At 39.6% G+C, this 19,224-nt stretch overlaps 1 protein-coding gene across 1 annotated transcript in view; it reads right to left on the bottom strand.

The window, feature by feature from the left end:
• Window positions 1-19,224, bottom strand: part of RELN (reelin) — a 165,668-nt gene that overhangs the window by 83,407 nt on the left and 63,037 nt on the right. The window contains exons 15-20 of the mRNA XM_063308080.1: window positions 18,402-18,539; window positions 16,920-17,106; window positions 6,961-7,166; window positions 6,098-6,269; window positions 5,049-5,249; window positions 1,411-1,646 (exon numbers count right to left, since the gene is read on the bottom strand). Of these exons, the coding sequence (XP_063164150.1) occupies window positions 1,411-1,646; window positions 5,049-5,249; window positions 6,098-6,269; window positions 6,961-7,166; window positions 16,920-17,106; window positions 18,402-18,539 (1,140 nt within the window). The remainder of the gene's footprint in view (window positions 1-1,410; window positions 1,647-5,048; window positions 5,250-6,097; window positions 6,270-6,960; window positions 7,167-16,919; window positions 17,107-18,401; window positions 18,540-19,224) is intronic.

Below are 19,224 nucleotides of genomic sequence, written 5' to 3'. Positions count from 1 at the left end.
TCATATGTATATACAGCAGCTATATATATGGTAAGAACTTTTTATTCAGTACAACACATCTATGTGTCATCATAATTTATCTTGGAGGAGGAACTTAGGAGTTTCTACTTGACTGTTCTAGGATATGGGTTGACTATTCTGCCCAGAAGAGCTTTCTTAAAGTATCAGCAGCAACCAATTATATCATAGGTGTCCACTGGAAGCCACCATGACATCACAATGTTATTTGCATGATGATGTCTTGATGCATGTGATATAATTTCCCCCTGGAGAAGCCCATGAATGACATGGCTCATTCACAGTATGTCCAAAACCCTTATTTTTTTTCTCCATTCAGGAACAATTGTTTATGGACTTAATCCTTGTAGGCCTTCAGGGAGGCTGACTGATGTCCCGTTCTCTCTTTCTGTTCCCTTTTGGGTTTATTTTCCTTCCCATAGTTGTTCCTTTGTCTTGTGCTGTTTTTCTGTGTGTGTGTGTTTTCCTATTCTTCTTTGTTTTTAAATGTTTTAACAATTGTAAGCTGCCCAGAGTCGTTGGGAATTGGGTAGCATATCAATTTAATAAATTATTATTATCATCATCATCATCTTGCTGAGATGGCTCATTTTATTTGTAGAGCTTCCTGCTCTCTTGGTAAGTTTTTCTGACCCAAGTGGCAAATCTAAAGAATAAGAGAATGCTAAGGAAAAGAATGTTCTTTATCCTAATGTGCTCTAAAATCTCAGCTTCAGGCTATGTAGCTATGCAATAAATTATGTGCTTCATATTCTTACTTTATTATTCATAGTAGTAACAGTTTTATTAATCCAGAAAAATAAAACAAATGTAGAGGTATCAATTGCAATACCTTCAAAACCACGTGATATAAATAATTCTTAAAGTAATCTGGGTTTCAAGGACAAATGGGTAATTGAAAACTGGGGGAGTTCATAGATTTTGCAGAGTATATATTATCAATAACCAGCAAATACTGTAAGTGGATGACAACATGCTCCAAGCTCCTTCCATCAAGGAATGACGTATTGTGGGACCCGGGGGTTGTACTTATCTGTTGCAGAGCTTCCCTGTGAAACAGCCTCTCCCAGAAATCTGGATGGCTTTGATCTTGTTGGCCTTCCATAAGATGTTCAAGACCTGGTTGTTCCCTCAGGCATTTGGGTCAGAAGATTAGGTAAGCCCCATTGATTGATTTGTTTGCTCATTGTTTTCTTACTGATTGTAAGATGGAATGATTTTTTTAGAATTCTGACATGCATTACAGTGACTGTTTGTGGTTGTTTTTGTTATTTTTTAAAGTAATTGTGGTGTTTTCTTGTTTTTTTGGTTTTAATTTTCTATTTGCCCAAAGTCACTGCTGTGAGATGGATGGTCATATCAATGGTTTAAATCAATAAATAACTAAATTACCCGGCTGCAAGAGATCTTGGGATGACTATGGTAATCCTTGTCCACTCTTCAAAGTCTCCCGTGGAATACATGGTCGGCTCAGTCAATTCTCTGGAGCTTCCTTCACATCCTTTGACCCCAGGAGATGCTGGGTAGCAGCCCTCCTTCACTAATGACCAGGACAAGCCAGCATCATGGGAATATTGAAGAAGAACTGGAGCAGAACTACTGAACTGATCTGTGCAACCTATGTTGAGCTGCAAAATTTTTAAAAATGTCAAAGGTGTAGAAGAGAACATAACTGCTAAATAGAGTACTTGCATTTTGTTTAACACTGATACACACAGACATGCATAAATTTGTTTTAACTTTGGATACATACCTTTATTCCATTCCTTTTTCACAATTACTTGCATTTTTAAATAAAAAAATGGCATATGCTTAGAACTTTTTCTATAAAACACAAATTTGTTTAAACATTTAACTCCAAAACATCCTGGGATAGAAGGAACAGTGCAAGCTGCATTCAGGGCTCTCAGACACAGCTACACAGCCTGGAATTTTTGAATGGCTGGATAAGCTTGCAACTGGTATCCCATCCAGACTGCATATCTATGGGTGTATAAAATACGTCTTCCTTTCATTTTCACCATGCCAAAAATCAGGGAAGGGGATATTAAGTTCAGACAGTGCATGCATTACTTGATGCCAACAAATAGTGCTTAACAAATTGGCTCCACTGTCCACAACTACAAAGCTGTGCTGTTCATGGCCATGCTTGTCTTGGCTGCCAAGTAAGCCAAATACAACATCTCTCCATAAAGCAGCACTTACTCACCTATGTCTCATAGTAGATGCGGGGGCCTAGAGTGGCATAAATCCTCCCATTCTCATCCCACTCCCACCAATGGTAAATATGGGTACTCTCCCTTGCCTAGATGAAATGTCTGAGGAGAAGTAGATGTAAGTATCATACTCAATACTTCCTTCCTGCATCAGTGATAAGTCAACTGCAAACCAACAATCGTTGGAGCACACAAGGAGGTGGGGCTAAGGCAGGAAGCAGGGGAGATGGAGCTGTGGCGGCAAGTGGGCTTTCCCCATGAACATGGGGAAGCTGCAGTGGACAATCTGATGGACCATCACAACCCACCAGTGCTTCACAGATCACACTTGGAGAATCACTAGACTAGAAGAGGCAATTTAAGAGGATTAGATTTCAGTAGGCATTGTGCAGACTTCAGATGACAAAAAGACGTTTTCATTTTCTTTATCTCTGAACTCTGAATTCTGCTTCAGATGTGCTAACTCAGAGTTCAAACATGCTTAAAGAGAATGAGCTGTTGTTACCCGCACGTTATCTTTTTGGAGTATTTAGACTTACAAACGGCACATTCTTTAGACAGAGTTTACAGCACATAAATACTTTACCTACATATAATGCATAAGCTACTCATACATTGTCTCCACTTCTCCCCAAATACGTTTTCTCCATTGCGTGTTTTACTTTAGGAAAATATGGTGCATCTACCAAATCCATTTGCCTTAATCTTGATTGCCTTATTACTTAACCTACTTTTTGTTATTTACAAATTCCCCTGAGCAACCGGGCTGTCGGGGAAAGAGATTCTCAGCTCAAAAGCTAGCAGTGTGACAGAAGGGGATTTAAGCCTGCAATTCTTTCTTTCCTGTATCACAATTATTGTGTACAGTTTCAAGAGATCTCAATTGACTTTTATTCCAATTTAATATTAATATTATTTCAAAGATTGCAGTGCTGCATCATTTTGCAAAAATAATTTATACACGCACACGTGACCGTGTTTTAAAGATTACATTAGGAAAAACCTGCAACGAACATTATATGTAACACAGAATGTTTCTCAGTTTGTATATCATTTCATCAATGCAATGTCAAAACAGAATGAGATTATTTTACAAATCCCCCTGCTGTTGCCAACTTCCCTATTTATAGAAGAGTGGGAATATATTTGAAAACTTGCCTGTAAACATACAATGTTTTTAATAATTCTGTTTGTAAATTATCCAGTGCCTGCACTCAGCAGTTATGTAAGGTCCATGTATTTGTCATCAGCTCATTAAATTTCTATTGCAATTGATCCCAAGAATCTCCAAAGGAATTTAATTATGAACTCAATTAAATGTTGACTGGAACTGAGAAACAGCAGCTTGTTAAAGTGAATATGCTTTATTTTGAATCTAAGATCTAATCGTTTATATGTTGCAGATATTGTATGGTGACTATTTCCCCAGGATTTCCACTGTTTATTCCTCAAATCTGGGAAATCAGTGGCATCATTTACATGCATCAATGTTATAACTTTATACAGGATCATAAGAACAGTCTTGCTGAATCCACCTAAGGTCCATCTTAATCCAGTATTTGTTGCTCAGAGTAGCCCTTCAGATACATCAAAGGCAGCAACATCTGCATGGGTGGAGTACGTACATTGTAATACTGCATGCAGCATCTTGCCTATTTTGACACCCAGTCCCTACCCTTCATGGACACTGTTGATCTGGGATGCTCGCAAATAGGCAACAGAGGTAAACCTCCCTTGCCATTGTCCTCCCACCACTGGTATTTGGAGACATGCTGCTCAAAATCTGGTGGTAATATTGAATCTTCAACAAGTAGTCTTTGGTAGACCTGTCCTCCATGAATTTATCCATTGAAACTAGTGTTCATTACCCTGTGGTAAGGAGTTCCATTGATTAAGAAGTGTTCCCTTTTAAATCTCTTTCTAGTCAGCATCTCTAGGTGGCCCCTGGTCCTAGTATTTTGAGGAGAAAAACTTCTCCCCATCCCCTTTCTCCGTGCCATGCATTATTTTATACACTTCAGTCATGTCCCCTCAGTCACCTTTTCTCCAAGCTGAAGAGTCCCATTCTTTCTAGCCTTCTTTCATAGGAAAGTTGTTCAAGCTCCTTGATCATTTTGGTTGTTCTTTTCTGCATTTTTTTCTAGCATCTTGTTGATTGAATCATTATGTGCCATCAAGTCAACACTGACTCTTAGCAATGAACTGTCCCCAATCTTCAGGTCTTCCAATGGTGCATCCATTTCTGTGTAATCAAGTCCATCCACCTTGCTGCTGGTTGTCCTCTTCTTCTCTTTCCTTCCACCTTTCTGAGCATTACAGACTTCTCCAGGGATCTGGGTCTTTGCATAATGTGTCCAAAATATGATAATTTGAACCTGGTCATGGTGCCTTGAGTGAGAATAAATTGATTTATTCTATGATCCATTGTTTTGTTTTCTTGGCTATCCGTGGTATTCTCTGGACATTCTCTAACCCCAAAGCTCAGAAGTGTCAATATTCTTTCTATCCTACTTCTTCAAAATCCAACTTTTGCTTCCATAGAGTATCACAGAGAAAACATTGCCTGCTTGATTCTGATCTTTGTAGACAGACACATCGTGATATCTGAATATCTTTTCCAAGGCCTTCATTGATACAACGCCGGCTCCAAGGCTTAGAAACGGAGATGAGCACCGCCCCCTAGAGTCGGTCACGACTGGACTTTACGTCAAGGGAAACCTTTACCTTTACAGTCAGTGTGCAGGCTTTTATATGGATATCTTAAGAAAATTAGTTCTTAATTAAAACAAGAAAACTGTTTAAAAGAAAGAATACCTTGAATTGAAGTACGTAACCTGGTTTCAGTACTAAATCCCGAGTCACTGCAAATCGATCACCATCTGATTTGCCAAATATCATTGCTGATGGGGTAGCAGAACAGAATGTTTCATTCTTGGGCATCCCTTCGTTAGCTAACATTAACCACACGCTGAGCTGGTTCATGGGATAATCAAATGCTGGTTTCTCATAAAAGTTCTAGTTGGAATTAAAAAAAACAGAAAGCACACTTTATTATGAGAATTATAGGAGGATTTTCTCAGTTTGATCAGTTTGATTTTAGGTAAAGTACTTACTTTGAGCATATATACTGTGATTTTAAAGAATATTATGTGGAAATAAATTTCAGCTAAGTCTAATTCATGCACACACATGAATCGGATTTTTCTACTCTTCAGGAGATTCCAATTATTGATCCATTTTTCTCCTTGTGCCGTTAAGTCATTTCACCACTTGGGACTTTGCATCACCTAGACATCAAGCAGTGGATGTAGGGCCTGCCCTTATTCCTGTTACGCTCAGTGATGCTTGGATGACTCTGGAAGCCTCTCTACATTATCAGTGAAAATCCTGCCACTGCATGGGAACCTAAGAATTTAAAACTGTGCAGAACTCTGTATTCCAGACAGGAATCAGAACACCCCACTCAATCACACATGATGCCCACACTATTTGCCATTATGATAAAATAGCTTTTAATTAAGAGAAGGGGTGCTATGTACACTCCCTTGAACGCTGGTAATGTCACTGTTTCAGAAGACACACCCCTTGTGATGCTCTAGAGGCCCCACAAATGCCAGAGCAAAAACTGCAGCCCTCTGTAGGGATCTCTCTGAAGCATTTGTCTAAACCACATGGCAACTGAACTTGGGAGATACCTGAGGCAGCCCTACTTGCTATCTGTCTATACCAGTTTTTTTCAAACTTGGCAACTTTAAGATGTGCAGAATTCTGGGAGTTGAAGTCCACACATCTTAAAATTGCCAAGTTTGAAAAACTCTGGCCTATACGAACATTTTCACAAGGAATGAGTAAGTGTTGATCACCTGAGGCAGAGTGGGGTTAGCAACAGGGATGATCTGCTTCAGCTTTTCAGACAGAATGATGATGTCATCAATAGCCCACTGGTCATATCCTTCTCCTGAAAACACTGGCTGCCACCAACGGAATCGAGTGCAGGGGGTCTTTGCGGCAGGGGGCAGCTCGAGATAGACAAACCTAGATGCAGAGATTCCTCACATGTTAAAAACAACATGTAAAATGTTATGGAACATGTGCATGCACATAAAAAGAATACCAGGGGAAAAATTGAACCAATACAAGTTAAAATACAGATATAAAAATAGCAACTGGTACAAACCAAATTACTATATTCCATTTCATTTAAAGTATTATCACAAAAACTATACAAAAAGCAAAGCAGGGAAGGGAGAAAAAGATAAGATTTGTATGAGGTTTCAAAATGACAATGGTATAATATATTATTCAATTTTAAAACAGTAAATTAAACCTAGGCTATATGGAATCATATTGTCTGGTGCAAGGCTATTTTGAAAGCTCAGAGCTGACGTGCAACATTCAACTAAACTTTAAAATGCCAGGAAACTTCTATGCTTGCACTATTCCACAATATGTATTTAATTAGAAGCTTCTCTGACTCAAAGGTCAGCTGCTTGCAGTTAAAAAAAGGTTATATCACCTGAGCTATGAGGTTTCACTGAAAGGTGGACAAATAGGATCTACCAGGTCAGCATTTTCTTGGATTGGTTTCAGTTCAATAAACAACTCAGTAGTCCATGAGTGAACTTGTATAATTCCAAAAAAACTAATGGATACATTATGAAAGTAAGGCAAGTAATGCTGCTGTAGGCATATATCAAAACTCTTCCATCATGGGGTGAATTAATACCTGGACTTGCTGAAGTCAGAGAAGTACATTTCTGCCAGTGCGTGCCAGGTGATGCCTCCGTTGTTGCTGTATTGCAAAAGGACCCCTTCTTCCCTGCTATCTGGCTTGTTGCAAGAAGGACTGTCTCCACCTATCTGAATGTAAAACTGGACAAAGTCCACCCACGTGGTGTCCAAATCCAAGCTCACCAATTGTCTCTTCCCAGCCTGGAGCATACATGGAACAAGAAACAAGCATTAAATTTTTTATTTTATTTGTTTGTCAAATTTATCACCGCCCATCTCCCCCTCAAGGAGGGATTTGAAGGACTCAATACCATCAAGCCTCACACAGTGGGCAACCCAAAGGAACAAAAACCACAGGGATTTCAGGAAGGCGTCTTTAATGCTACTTTGGAGTAAAACATGACCTTGGAAACTGTAAGAATCAATTCTCCATCAGACTTATAGTGAATTAATTAAGGCAGAATCTCTTTGAGACACATTCTTCCTACAGTTTTCACATCTGGCTGCACTGCCTCTTCTCACCTAAACCTCCTTCTTCTTCCTTTGCTTCCTTCCACAGTTTCTCACAAACACATACAAAGTTAATCTACTGAGATATTTAACATTTTGCTGGGAAAAAAAAAACCCAGACAAACCCTAGCACAATTACTTCTGTTAATTTCAAATGCAAGTAATATTAAATACAGTTGAATTTATACAGGAAAATAAGAAGGATTAAGCAATAAAAGGCAAACAAGGAGATCACAGCCAGAAAAAAAATCATCAGAAATATTAAATCTTTAATTCATCATGGTGGTTCCATTAAAGTTTCCTAAGTCCCTCATGGTAAATTAATTATGCTTGTTTTAATGGTAGTAATAAACAGGATGCCAGCACACACTCTAGAAGATGAAGACCTCTCTGTGAATGAACAGACACCCCTGATGGGGTTGGTACTGCTGAGATGATTTAATTGCATTCCTTATCAAGAGGGTCTATGTACTATATCTGTTCAAAGTTGAGACAGTAGCTCACATACTTCTGAAATGCCCTATTTACTGTCCTTGGAAGGCAGAGCTGATCTCCCCTCTTATGAGAAACTACCCAGATTGATCTCACTTGGCAACTATGCCGTACCTTCTAAACAACCAGAAGTTTCCAGAATGGTGGCCAAATATTGTGGCATTGCAATGACAGTCAGAAGTTACTCAACCTGACTGTATTCTAGGTATGCTTAGTCTCAGGTATGAGTAGTTCTTATTGGATATTTGTCTTCTGTACTCTTTTCTCCACCTTTTGTCTTTTTGTGATCCACGGCCGTATATTTTAGTAAATTAATTTTAAAAAATACTGATGGGGAGTAGACACTTTGCATGAAACACTAGTGTGACAGACAGGTAAAGGGACCCCAAATTCAATCCCTGGTAAAAAGCATCAAGAGGTATCTAGTAGTGTAAAATACTGGTAGTTCAGTCCTTGGAGTGCCAGAGCTACATACAGCAGGCAATGCTAAGGCAGAAAGGTTGTGCGGTGTTTCATGGCATCCAGACAGAATCATCAATATGTCTCTCCTTGTCTGATAGATATGATCATAGGTGCCCATAGCCCTTGCTGCTTTTGCCCAAATGACAACAGCAGCATTGCACCATCACACTGAAAGCTATGCCCTTTTAGGCATGTGGGTAATATTATAACACACATACAACCCCACCCCCCCAAAAAAATTGGCAGGGCAAGCTACTGTATATAAACAGGCAGCAAACCCCACACTCACTTGCACTGATGATGTTACCTAGTTGGGTAATGAAACGTCTGCAAGCAAACAGCCAAGCTCAGAGAGCACCAAGGACTCCAAATACAAAAAGAGTAGGACTTGCACCAGAATTGGACAATGCTGCTCTAATTAAACTGACTTGTTTGACCCTCCCTGTAGACACCATTGGACATGGTTCCATATCCCCAAGAGTCCGACAAAGCTTTTTGAAATGCATGCATAGAGTGGGAAGCTCTGCATGGAGAGAGAAACTTCAGGACAGCCTAAAAGTAGCATCACAAAGAGATTAACAGCACTTATTGCCAGTAGGAAACAAAGGGCATTTCAAATCTTTATTCCCTGTCATGGGGGTCAAGTCTCACATGGCTGTGCAAGATCAAGAAGCAAAGCCTACACAGATTTCAGGAAGGTATCTTGAATGCTAGTCTTGGGCTATACACGTAATTTTGGAAATGGCATGAGGAATTTCCCAGCCTCACTTACAGTGAGTTAATTAAGGCCAAGTCTCCAAATGATTTGAAACGCTTCTTCCCACATTTCTTGCCACCTGGTTAAGTTGCAGTTTATTAGATAAGCAGCAAATGGACTCACCGTTTGTATCTTCATTGTTTGTGTCCACCTCCTTTTCATTCATTTTAAAGCTTCCCCACAATCTCTCACAATACAAGTGTATTCTACCAACAACTTTTAAGATTACGCTTTTACAAACGTTGACATCGATTAGGAGAAATGGCACCAAAGCCATTATTCTGGATGAGAAGTATTATTGGCAGATTAAGTCCTCATTATGGATTCTAATTAACTGTATTGTTACTCTCTAAAATGACCACTCCAATACTTTTATGTATTTACTTAATCTATATTTTATGATCTCTATGACAAAAAGCAGTGTAGCAACCACTGAATAATTTGTGCAGTCAGCAAAAAATATATTGTGGAGCTTCCAAAATATAGCTGGTGGGTAATACTGACAAGGCAGATCTCAAATTGGGCAGGTCTGATTTAACTGTCTTTCATTTTTCAGTATTGTGCAAAATTGCACAAGCTACTTTGTACAGTGCAGCATTCTCCAATATGATCCTGATCACCAGGTTTCTTTGTTTAGGGGTGAATAAAACAGCAAAGCATAGAAATGATGAATTTGAAAGTTTTTTTAGTTTTTTATATTGTTGTAAAAAGTTAATTGGCTGCAGGGTGATACTAGCAAGAGAGGAAAAAGAAGGTACTCTTAGTGAGCAAGATCTAAAGAATCCAGGCAGGGAGCTAAAAATGGAATAAAAGCATTTTTGTCAGTTGAATTCACTTTCTCAAGACATCATATTCCTTCCATAACGAAAGATCAGCCCAATCTAAGCAGGGATGCATCTTTTTAAGGAGTGAAATGGGTGCCATAAGCTTCTGCAAAACTTAAAACCCTTATTTTGCCTCTTAAAATTTCACCCCCTACCAAAAACAGCTAAAAAACTTAGTTGTGGGAACTTTTTAATTGGCTCCCATGGTTGGATTGGGAGACTCAGTAAAACAAAACAAAATTTTGTGTGTGTGTGTGTGAATTCCTCACATACATATGTCTGTCTGTCTACCTATGTGGCACAAGTAGGGTTCATGTCAATTAAACTGGTGGTTTAGCTAGGGAATGCGGAGGAATTGACTATGCAAACTTTTTATAAGTTATACAAGCATGATATTTTATCCTCTTTTTTACAGTGATGGATCTTTTTCCTGTTCAGATGAAGAACAGGCCACATAGTCCTATCTAGGAGTAATGGTGAGGGGTATTTCCCTTGGCTGATTAGGAAAGGACATTTAAAAAAGTGTTCATATTGAGGGGCTAATTAGTTATTTTAAAATACGTAACAATCTTTTGTCATTTGGATAATGTTTGTCCTTTACTTGGAAGTTATTCTTAGAAAGTTGTAAGGGCTGTTGGCAGACGTTGATAAAGTCTATGTCAGCATGCGTGACACACATTTAATTGATTTGGATTTAACTACTTATCAGAAGACTACTGAAATCCATTTTATGCTCTTTTAGGTAAAAGTAAAGGTTTCCCTTGACATTAAGTCCAGTCGTGTCCAACTCTAGGGGGCGGTGCTCATCTCCATTTCAAAGCCGAAGAGCCGGCGTTTGTCCGTAGACACTTCCGTGGTCATGTGGCCGGCATGACTACACGGAACGCCCTTACCTGCCCGCCAAAGCAGTACCTATTAATCTACTCACATTGGCATGTTTTCGAACTGCTAGGTTGGCAGGAGCTGGGCCTAGCAATGGGAGCTCACCCCGTCACGCGGATTCGAACCGCCGACCTTCCGATCGGCAAGCTCAGCAGCTCAGCGGTTCAACCCGCAGCGCCACCGCGTCCCTTTTACCAAGCAGATAAATCAGCATCTAAAAACGTTCTGCATCCTTTTGGTCCATGCTTTCCTATTCTCCCATATTCTTTCATTGTAAATCAGCTAATTTCTATTGTAAAATGTATGTTGGTGTAACACTGATATGGATATTATTTTAAAATATAGCCTGACTTCAGAACTACCTATAATATGAAGGAAAAGAACAGTGAGGCCTGAGTTTGTATATTCCTTCATCGAAGTCTATATAACCTTCCCTTTCTGTGAAGAAATCTGGCCTTTAATAGGGTGATCCATATATTAGAAAACATGACATTCTTGCTCTGGGTTCAAGCAGCCTGCATTCCCTAAGATATTGCAGGAACCTTGATCCAGATAGAATTTTTGTCCATGTCAAAGCATAAAGCCCCAAATCTACTCTACCTGTGGGATGATTCACTACATCACTAAATTTAATTTTTTAAAAAGCCTTTAGTTATAGAAATCACAAAGGAAATGGGGGAGAGTAATTAAAAGAGCAATACTCTGCAAAGAATCCTACAACCATATAAAATCATTTGGGTCAATACAATATAGAATTGGATTCTGAAATGAGAGGCTGCAATCATTAAGGTTAAAACATACATTTCTGGCACAGTTTTTTTTACTCTTTTTTTACTATTCCTAAGGCAGCTGCCTGTAAGAAACAGTCTTTGAGTACAAATATCTCAGTAAGGCTGTTGTCAGGGTTAGTGACAGTGAGTGAAGCTTTAAACAAGAGATGCCTAACACTTGCAGATTAAGGAGCAGCCTCCAACTCATCCAAGGGCCACTGAGGATTAACAGCAATTGTTCTCCCGCTGGACTTTGTACATCATCAGACACTAGAGGAACACAATCAATCTCTGACATCTGTTGTGAGCTTGCCGAGACAGCAGTGACTTTCTGTCTGCCTTTCGGGCCCCTAAAGCAGAGCACAAGGGAAGCAAAACTCACACAGTTTCTTTCATTACCCTGAATGTCAAGAAATAAGGGGTTAGAATACAGAACCTTGGAAACTGTAAAAGCAACACTCCCACTCTCATTGATGGGTGGATTAATTCAGGCAGGATGAATGAATGGTGAGTTGTTTGAACCTCTTTTTCCCAGAGTGCAAACTGAAGGACTGCTTTTTTTCCCCCAAATAAATGGGACACTGAAGCATCCACTTTTGTTAGTTATATTTTTAAATACTCTTTTCTTTCTAAGCCTCATCAGGTTCTCTACTCTACCCATCCAAGCGATGACTGATCAGTCTACATTTAAGCCACAGCCATCTGTTGGCATTATCACCTTCCCATCTGCATGTTCTCCTAAGTAGCTGTCCAGCTGCCACATTTTCTCCTTGAAGCCACTCCTATTTCCTCTTTCTCTGATTGAGCCTCTTCTTCTTTCTCCCCCAAACTTCATGCTCTATATGAAATGTCCTGCTTCCTTTCTCCACACCCCAGCCTTCTCTTTCAGCTCACTTGATGACTATGTTGTCTGTTGAAGGAGATGTATAACTGGGATAAAGTTCATGTATGCCTATGTGAGAGAGCTATAGGTATTCATGTGAGACTGGTTTGTGTATGTTTGCATTTATGCATTTTATATAAGACCATGAGCACTTCATCTTGTCTTCCATGCCTAGCAGTCCTCACAAGAACAAAATGCAGTCAATGCCCCCTCCCCCCAGGGTTGCATGCTTCTCATTTGAACAGGAAATGGTTCATCCTCTTGCAGCTTATAACCCCAACAATTTAAATGGCAGTAACTTCTTAGTAGACCCCATACAGGATAGGATTGTGAGACATCCCTAAAGGAAGGCTATCTTCTCTCATTTAAGAAATATGGAATGTCAGAATATATCAGAAAAAAATAATACACACACACACACACACACACACACACAGAGAGTATAAAAAGCACAGTTAAATATGTAGAAGCTTGAGCTTGAGAGCACAGTTAAATGTGTAGAAGAAACATCCTATGGATTTCCATGAGAGCAAACTGGAAAAATAGACTCCACTCATGGCACAGAAGATTCTTCTTAAGAGGAACATACTATTTTGAAAGTTATATTATAAAGAGGAAGGAAGGAATATAAAGTTATATTATAAAGAGGACGGAAGGAGGAGATGTCATTTACATAGATATTTTAAAAACTACATCTGGGAAATTCACATCAAGGAGAATAATGGTGGGGAGAAGGCACTGAATAAGGTGACATCTGCCCATTGTTCCTGAATTTTTCCTCTCCCATTATCTTCCTTCCAAGTACCTCAGCTCTCTTTCTCGTCTGCCTGTGCTCTCAACCTTAACATGTGCTACAGATCCATATTCTCTCCCAACTATCATATTTATTTACTTATCTGTTAGATTTATGTCTCACCTTTCCTTCAGGGGCTTAAGGGGGTGTACATAATGTTCCCTCTTCCCATTTTTGCAGACAAGAAAAATCCTGTGAAATAGGTTGGGTGGAAAGACAGGAATTGGCCCTCAAAGTCACCTAGTGAGCTCAGTGGCTGAGGGTGGACCAGAACTTGGGTCTTCCCCATGCCAGCCCAATACCTTAATCTCTGCACCATGCTGGGTCTCAACCTTACTTGCAATCAGTGGCATTCAGGCTTTCTCTGCCATTCACTCTACCAACTTTTTTTACCAGCCACAATGTGCACTCATTTTTCCTTCTACCCACTAGGCACACTCAAATTCTCTCCCTTACCTACCATATGGTCTGCAGGTCAAGTACAGATGCAGTGGTTGCCTACAAATCATGATTTACAAGTTTAGACATTCATTTGCAACCTGGGTGATTATAAGGAAGAGTTCACATTCAGTTGGGAAAAAAGATGATGTATGGCTGTAAAGCTTCTAAAAGCTGGCTTTAAATTTGTTGGTACGTACATCAGATATGAATAAGCCTGAAGTTAGACTTTATTTAGATGTTTATTTTGAAGAAGTTTCTCTTTTTGTAGAGGAGGCAACAGGACTGACCCACAGCAACATAGAAGAGGCAGAAGAGAATTTCTTGCTAGATTCCAGGATTCCTCAGAAGTTTTGGGTGATGTGTGATTGACAGAGGTCAGTGAGCCTTCTGGATACCAGGATAGGGAACAAGGAGCAACATGGGAGCTGTAAACCTTACAAACATTAAGAGAAAACTGGATATTTATATCAAGAGCTTCAAATTCCTCTTCTTTCTGATCCTCTGTGGATTATTGGTCAAAGTTGGGTCTTTTTAATCTTCTTTTCCTGAATAGACCTTTCACAATAAGGCTCCCTATCTGCCAGCCAGAGCTCTTTGCTGTAAATTTGAACAGCTAACCACTGGTATTCTTAGGGTACCGCTAAGAGGTAAACTGAAGATTTTGGCACAGCACAAAATTTAACTTTAAGAAGTTACTGGGGGACCCCCTGATGTTTCCTATTTTTAATGTGGTTGCTTTAGACAATGAATCTGGGTTGCTATAGAACAGGAAGGGCACAACATGGGATCACTTTGAGGTGGTTAATTATTCCATCTGCCTCCACTGTAGAAAAGATCTGAGCAGGCTGAAATAATGAGACTACTTTACTACCATAAACTGCTTTTGCACTTTAAGACATTATCAATCTGCCTGCTGGAAGCAGAAAAGTGAGCCGTAAAAGACTGGCGAAAGAGGACAAATAGTTATCTAATGAAGCACAAAATTTAGGCAAACTAGTATAGATTTAGTGATCACTCCTACTACTGCTTTCTACTGGTGCCACTTGCCAAGATACCAGTAGGCATGGGTAGGCTGACCATACGTCCCGTTTTGAATGGGACAGTCCCATTTTTTTAACATTTCCAGACTGTCCCGTCATTTTAATATAAATGTCCATTTTGTCCCATTTTCTTAAAAACCTTACTTAAAAATTTGAAAGTTCCCGCAAACCTGTCAGAATGCAGTTTGACTTTGAGTGGAAGGAGGGGGAGCTCAGCAGAAATGGCGGGAGAAAAGCTGCAGAGCTCAACCCGGCAGGAAACCTAAAAAGAATAAAACAGGATCAGCTGATAGGTGGTGATCAAAGGGCGAGCCGATTGGCTCCTGCCTTGAAACAGCAGGAAGAAAAGAACATAAAAGCACAGCCAGAGGAGGAACGGCTTGTTGGGGACAACTGTTCAGTAGACTCTCCAGCCCAGCCCTGCCTCTTACAAATGAAGGAATCTGAAGATTCCCAGCCAGAGAAAACTGGAGAAGTTCCTGCCTGCCAATCCAGCCCATCGCTCAGCCCTGCCCTGTTTTGCCATCCCAATGTCCCGTTTTTAACCCTGTCCCGTTTTGCCATCCCAATGTCCCATTTTTGTCTGAAGGAAATATGGTCAGCCTAGGCATGGGACCTACTTGCTCTTCTTCTCATTAGTCACCCCAAAACCATTAACATCTGACCACAGCCTAAAAGTTTTATTTTGACATATGCAGGGGATTATTCTCTATCTCATGTACCACCAAAAAGGGGAAATAAACATCACCCAAAATTTTATCTTGGGATCTTCTTTGCTGCCAATCAAGCTCAAACAGACTGGAGATTCTTCTAAGTTCAAAATGATAGGCAGATATTTTCTTACAATCATGAACCAGCGCAAAAACGAAGTGTGGGATAGAAAGGAAAAAGCACAGTAAAACGTGGTAATTATAAAATTGGTGTGGTCAGGGTGTGACATAGCAAAACAAAACTGATCCATGTTAAGAGAAATAAAATCACATTGCTTGGGTAGTAGCAACTGTAAATCAAATGCCTCTTCGTGGCCTAGAGATCTGACTAGATGGGGAAATATTAGCTGCAGCCGGGCATCTTTATAATGAGGCAATATAACAAAATTTGGATTAATGTTTCAGCAACTCCTTCACCACAGGGGCAAAGTCTTTGTTCCAGTGGGACACCCCATAATTACCCCTCAAGAACAGCTGTTGGGAAGGCATTAAATTTTGCCAGAGTAAGGGCTCTTCTGAATTTGGGAACCATTATTTAGCTTAGATAACTAGCCATCTTGAAAAATGGTGAATGACTGCCCAAGAACACATCTTTGGGTGTGGCAGCCACATCTGATGGGGCTTCCAAATCCATGGTCTTAAGTTCAAAATGTTGATCACAATCTCCATTAAGATGGTCTTTGCATGCACCCCACTTTAAAGAGATTCAGGCCATTTCTTTGTTGTAATGTGATTTTTATTCAAATTCCAGCTTTCTGGTACTTTGTTATTAAACTCATTCCTTTTCTATTCTATAATCCTCTGAGCAGCTTGCTGTTTGCATTTTATTTATTCAGTATCTATTCAGCACAAATCTTAAATTAAGGCAATGAAACTTTGTTAACTGAATTAACAATTATGTTATTTTATATATATGTTTGTGTGAGTGAGTGTCAAGAATAGCTTAGGTTGAGATGGGATGGGATAGGATAGGATGGGATCAGATAGGTTGAGATGAAGTAGATAATGACTGATATCTAATATGTGTGGACAACTTAATTTTTGGAATTGTTGCACAGATTCCTAAAGTTGTTGACCTTGATATGATTCAGCAAGGCATTCATGTACTTTATTTATTTACATTTTTTTTAACACAGCCCATTCCAAAGATTCTGGATAGTAGGTTATGGTTTAGCCATGAATGTACACTCAGGATCATCTAATACAGATGAAGCACACTGTACTTGTTAATATGTGCTAAATGTAAGTTCCCATTTTAAAAAGTTAAAAGATTCTAGTGCAAAAAGTTGACCGTGCAAGAATGTTCGGTGTGTGTATTTTATCTACCATCTATGTCACACTGCTACCTTTCTTCTTAACCATATTATATTCAATGGATGGATGGATATACCTTGTTGAAATAAAGAGAGGATCCAGATGAGATGACTCCACAGCCTTGTTCTGGTTTTACAATCTCTCCACCAATCACTTCCTGCCATTCTGTTTCCAAAGTGTTCAGACTCTCAAAATCAGACATTATAGTTGAAGGTAGATTGTTTTCAGGATAACATTCAGTACCTTGATATCCAGAATCACATCTGCAGAGAAGAATGAACACGTTGTATGCATAGCAGGTATCTATATGGCATGAACAAAAAAAACATCCAAGTGACTTTTAATATGAACATGTATAATATACAGAGTTAGATGGCTCATCGCACCATATGAGGTAAGCAAAGTGTGGGCAGATTTGCTCTCCTACAATATAAATCTCCTTCAGTATACTAGGCACACTGTAATCTATGGACCACCTATGGCAAACTAAGATCTTCTTAGGTATGTTTTTCGTAAAGAATCCAGTAATATAATACTGAAACAGACTGAAAGGTACAAATCAGAGTATACTTCAAGATTACATGTAGAGAGGAACAGTCCTGGCAAAACTATGTCTGGGGCTGCAGTGATGGACAGTTCTGGAGGGAAGATTTCATTTACTGATCAATATAACTTGGTCATAGGTAAAGGTAAAGGTTTCCCTTGACGTAAAGTCCAGTCGTGTCCGACTCTAGGGGGTGGTGCTCATCTCCATTTCTAAGTCTTAGAGCCGGCGTTGTCCGTAGACATTTTCCGGGTCATGTGGCCAGCATGACGACACGGAACGCCGTTACCTTCCCGCCGAAGCGGTACCTATTGATCTATTCACATTTGCATGTTTTCGAACTGCTAGGTGAGCAGGAGCTGGGACTAGCAACGGGAGCTCACCCCGTCACGCGGTTTCGAACCGCCGACCTTCCGATCGGCAGCTCAGCGGTTTAACCTGCAGCGCCACTGCGTCCCTTAACTTGGTCATACTTTCCCATTAAAGCATCACATAATCATGTTGTGATTAACATGGAATTTCCCTCACATCACAGTCATGCTACAATACTAAACAGATACTGATCTCTTTACACTATAAACTAAGGAACTGTAGGTATATCTTAGCAGTGAAATATTATTCTTGCTTAACCTGTGCAAAACATTCATGGACAAATTGATCCACAGCTGGTTTAGGGTGGTGGTTTATACCCAACACCTATACTGGGGGTGCGGGAAGGCTGGTCCAGGCAAGGAACAAAACAGGGCTGTTTTATTCCTAGTTTTGTTCAAGGTAGAAGAGGTTGGGGGCAGTGGGGAAAATGTTAAAGACATCAGCTGCAGGGGCCAAGGGAAGCAAAGGTGCCCTTGCCCTTTTTTATCACTCCAAGAATCACTGCAGCTGATTGTCCTAATTTGAAATAGCACCAGAGAGATAAGATACTTAGTATAAATTAACTTCAAAAATTGTTCCTTCAGATAGGCTATTTTTTGAAACAAGTAATTGCAAAGTCTCTCTAACACTAATATGAGATACCTGCAAATGCCATGATCACACCAGCCATGCCCGTTGCACATGTTTGGACACTGCTGTCCAATATAGATGTTGTCTAGTGCCCACTCATCTTGAGCAGTGTAATAACACTGACTCCAGCGGAAACGTGTTGCGCTGGACCTTGAAAGAAGAGAAAAAAATTGTGTGGTCACTAAAAGTGTGCGTAAATCTGCAAGACAAAAGAAGAAGTTTTTTAATCATAATTATACAAATTGACATTCGGCTTAGAATATCCCCAGCAGAACGCCCGAGAGAATCACAGATAAACTTAATTTCTAAATTAAAGCAATAGAATTAGTTGCACGTGTTCATGTAATTCAGTAGTGCTGCAAGAAGGCTCCATTCTTTTAACATTTTCTTGACTCTACATTAATTTTTTAAAATAATGTTTACATTGGTGCATCAAGTGCCTGCCATTAAATAGTTGAGGATGAATTCTGAAATGTCACAATAAACGTTACTACAATCAAGTCAGGTGTTTTACCCTTATTGTTTTATACTTTCCTAAACACTTTTAAAGTCAGTGAAGATTCAGCCAGACCTTACTTTTATCAGTGATGCTTTATTAGTAGTAATCAAAGACATACACATTTGGCAGACAGAAATTTGAACAGCATTTTGGCTCTATAATAGTGTTTCTCAACCTTGGCAACTTTAAGATGGGTGGACTTTAACTCCCAGAATTCCCCAGCCAGCCTTGCTGGCTGGGGAATTCTAGGAGTTGAAGTCCACCCATCTTAAAGTTGCCAAGGTTGAGAAACACTGCTCTATAACGTACAAGCTTTGGTAAGAAAGCCCTTACTGA

The sequence above is a fragment of the Candoia aspera genome, chromosome 7 (genome assembly GCF_035149785.1).
Source record: "Candoia aspera isolate rCanAsp1 chromosome 7, rCanAsp1.hap2, whole genome shotgun sequence".
NCBI classification, from domain to species: Eukaryota; Metazoa; Chordata; class Lepidosauria; order Squamata; family Boidae; genus Candoia; species Candoia aspera.
Note: the sequence above shows the minus strand (reverse complement) of the source record. Positions and strands in the feature narration are given on the sequence as shown.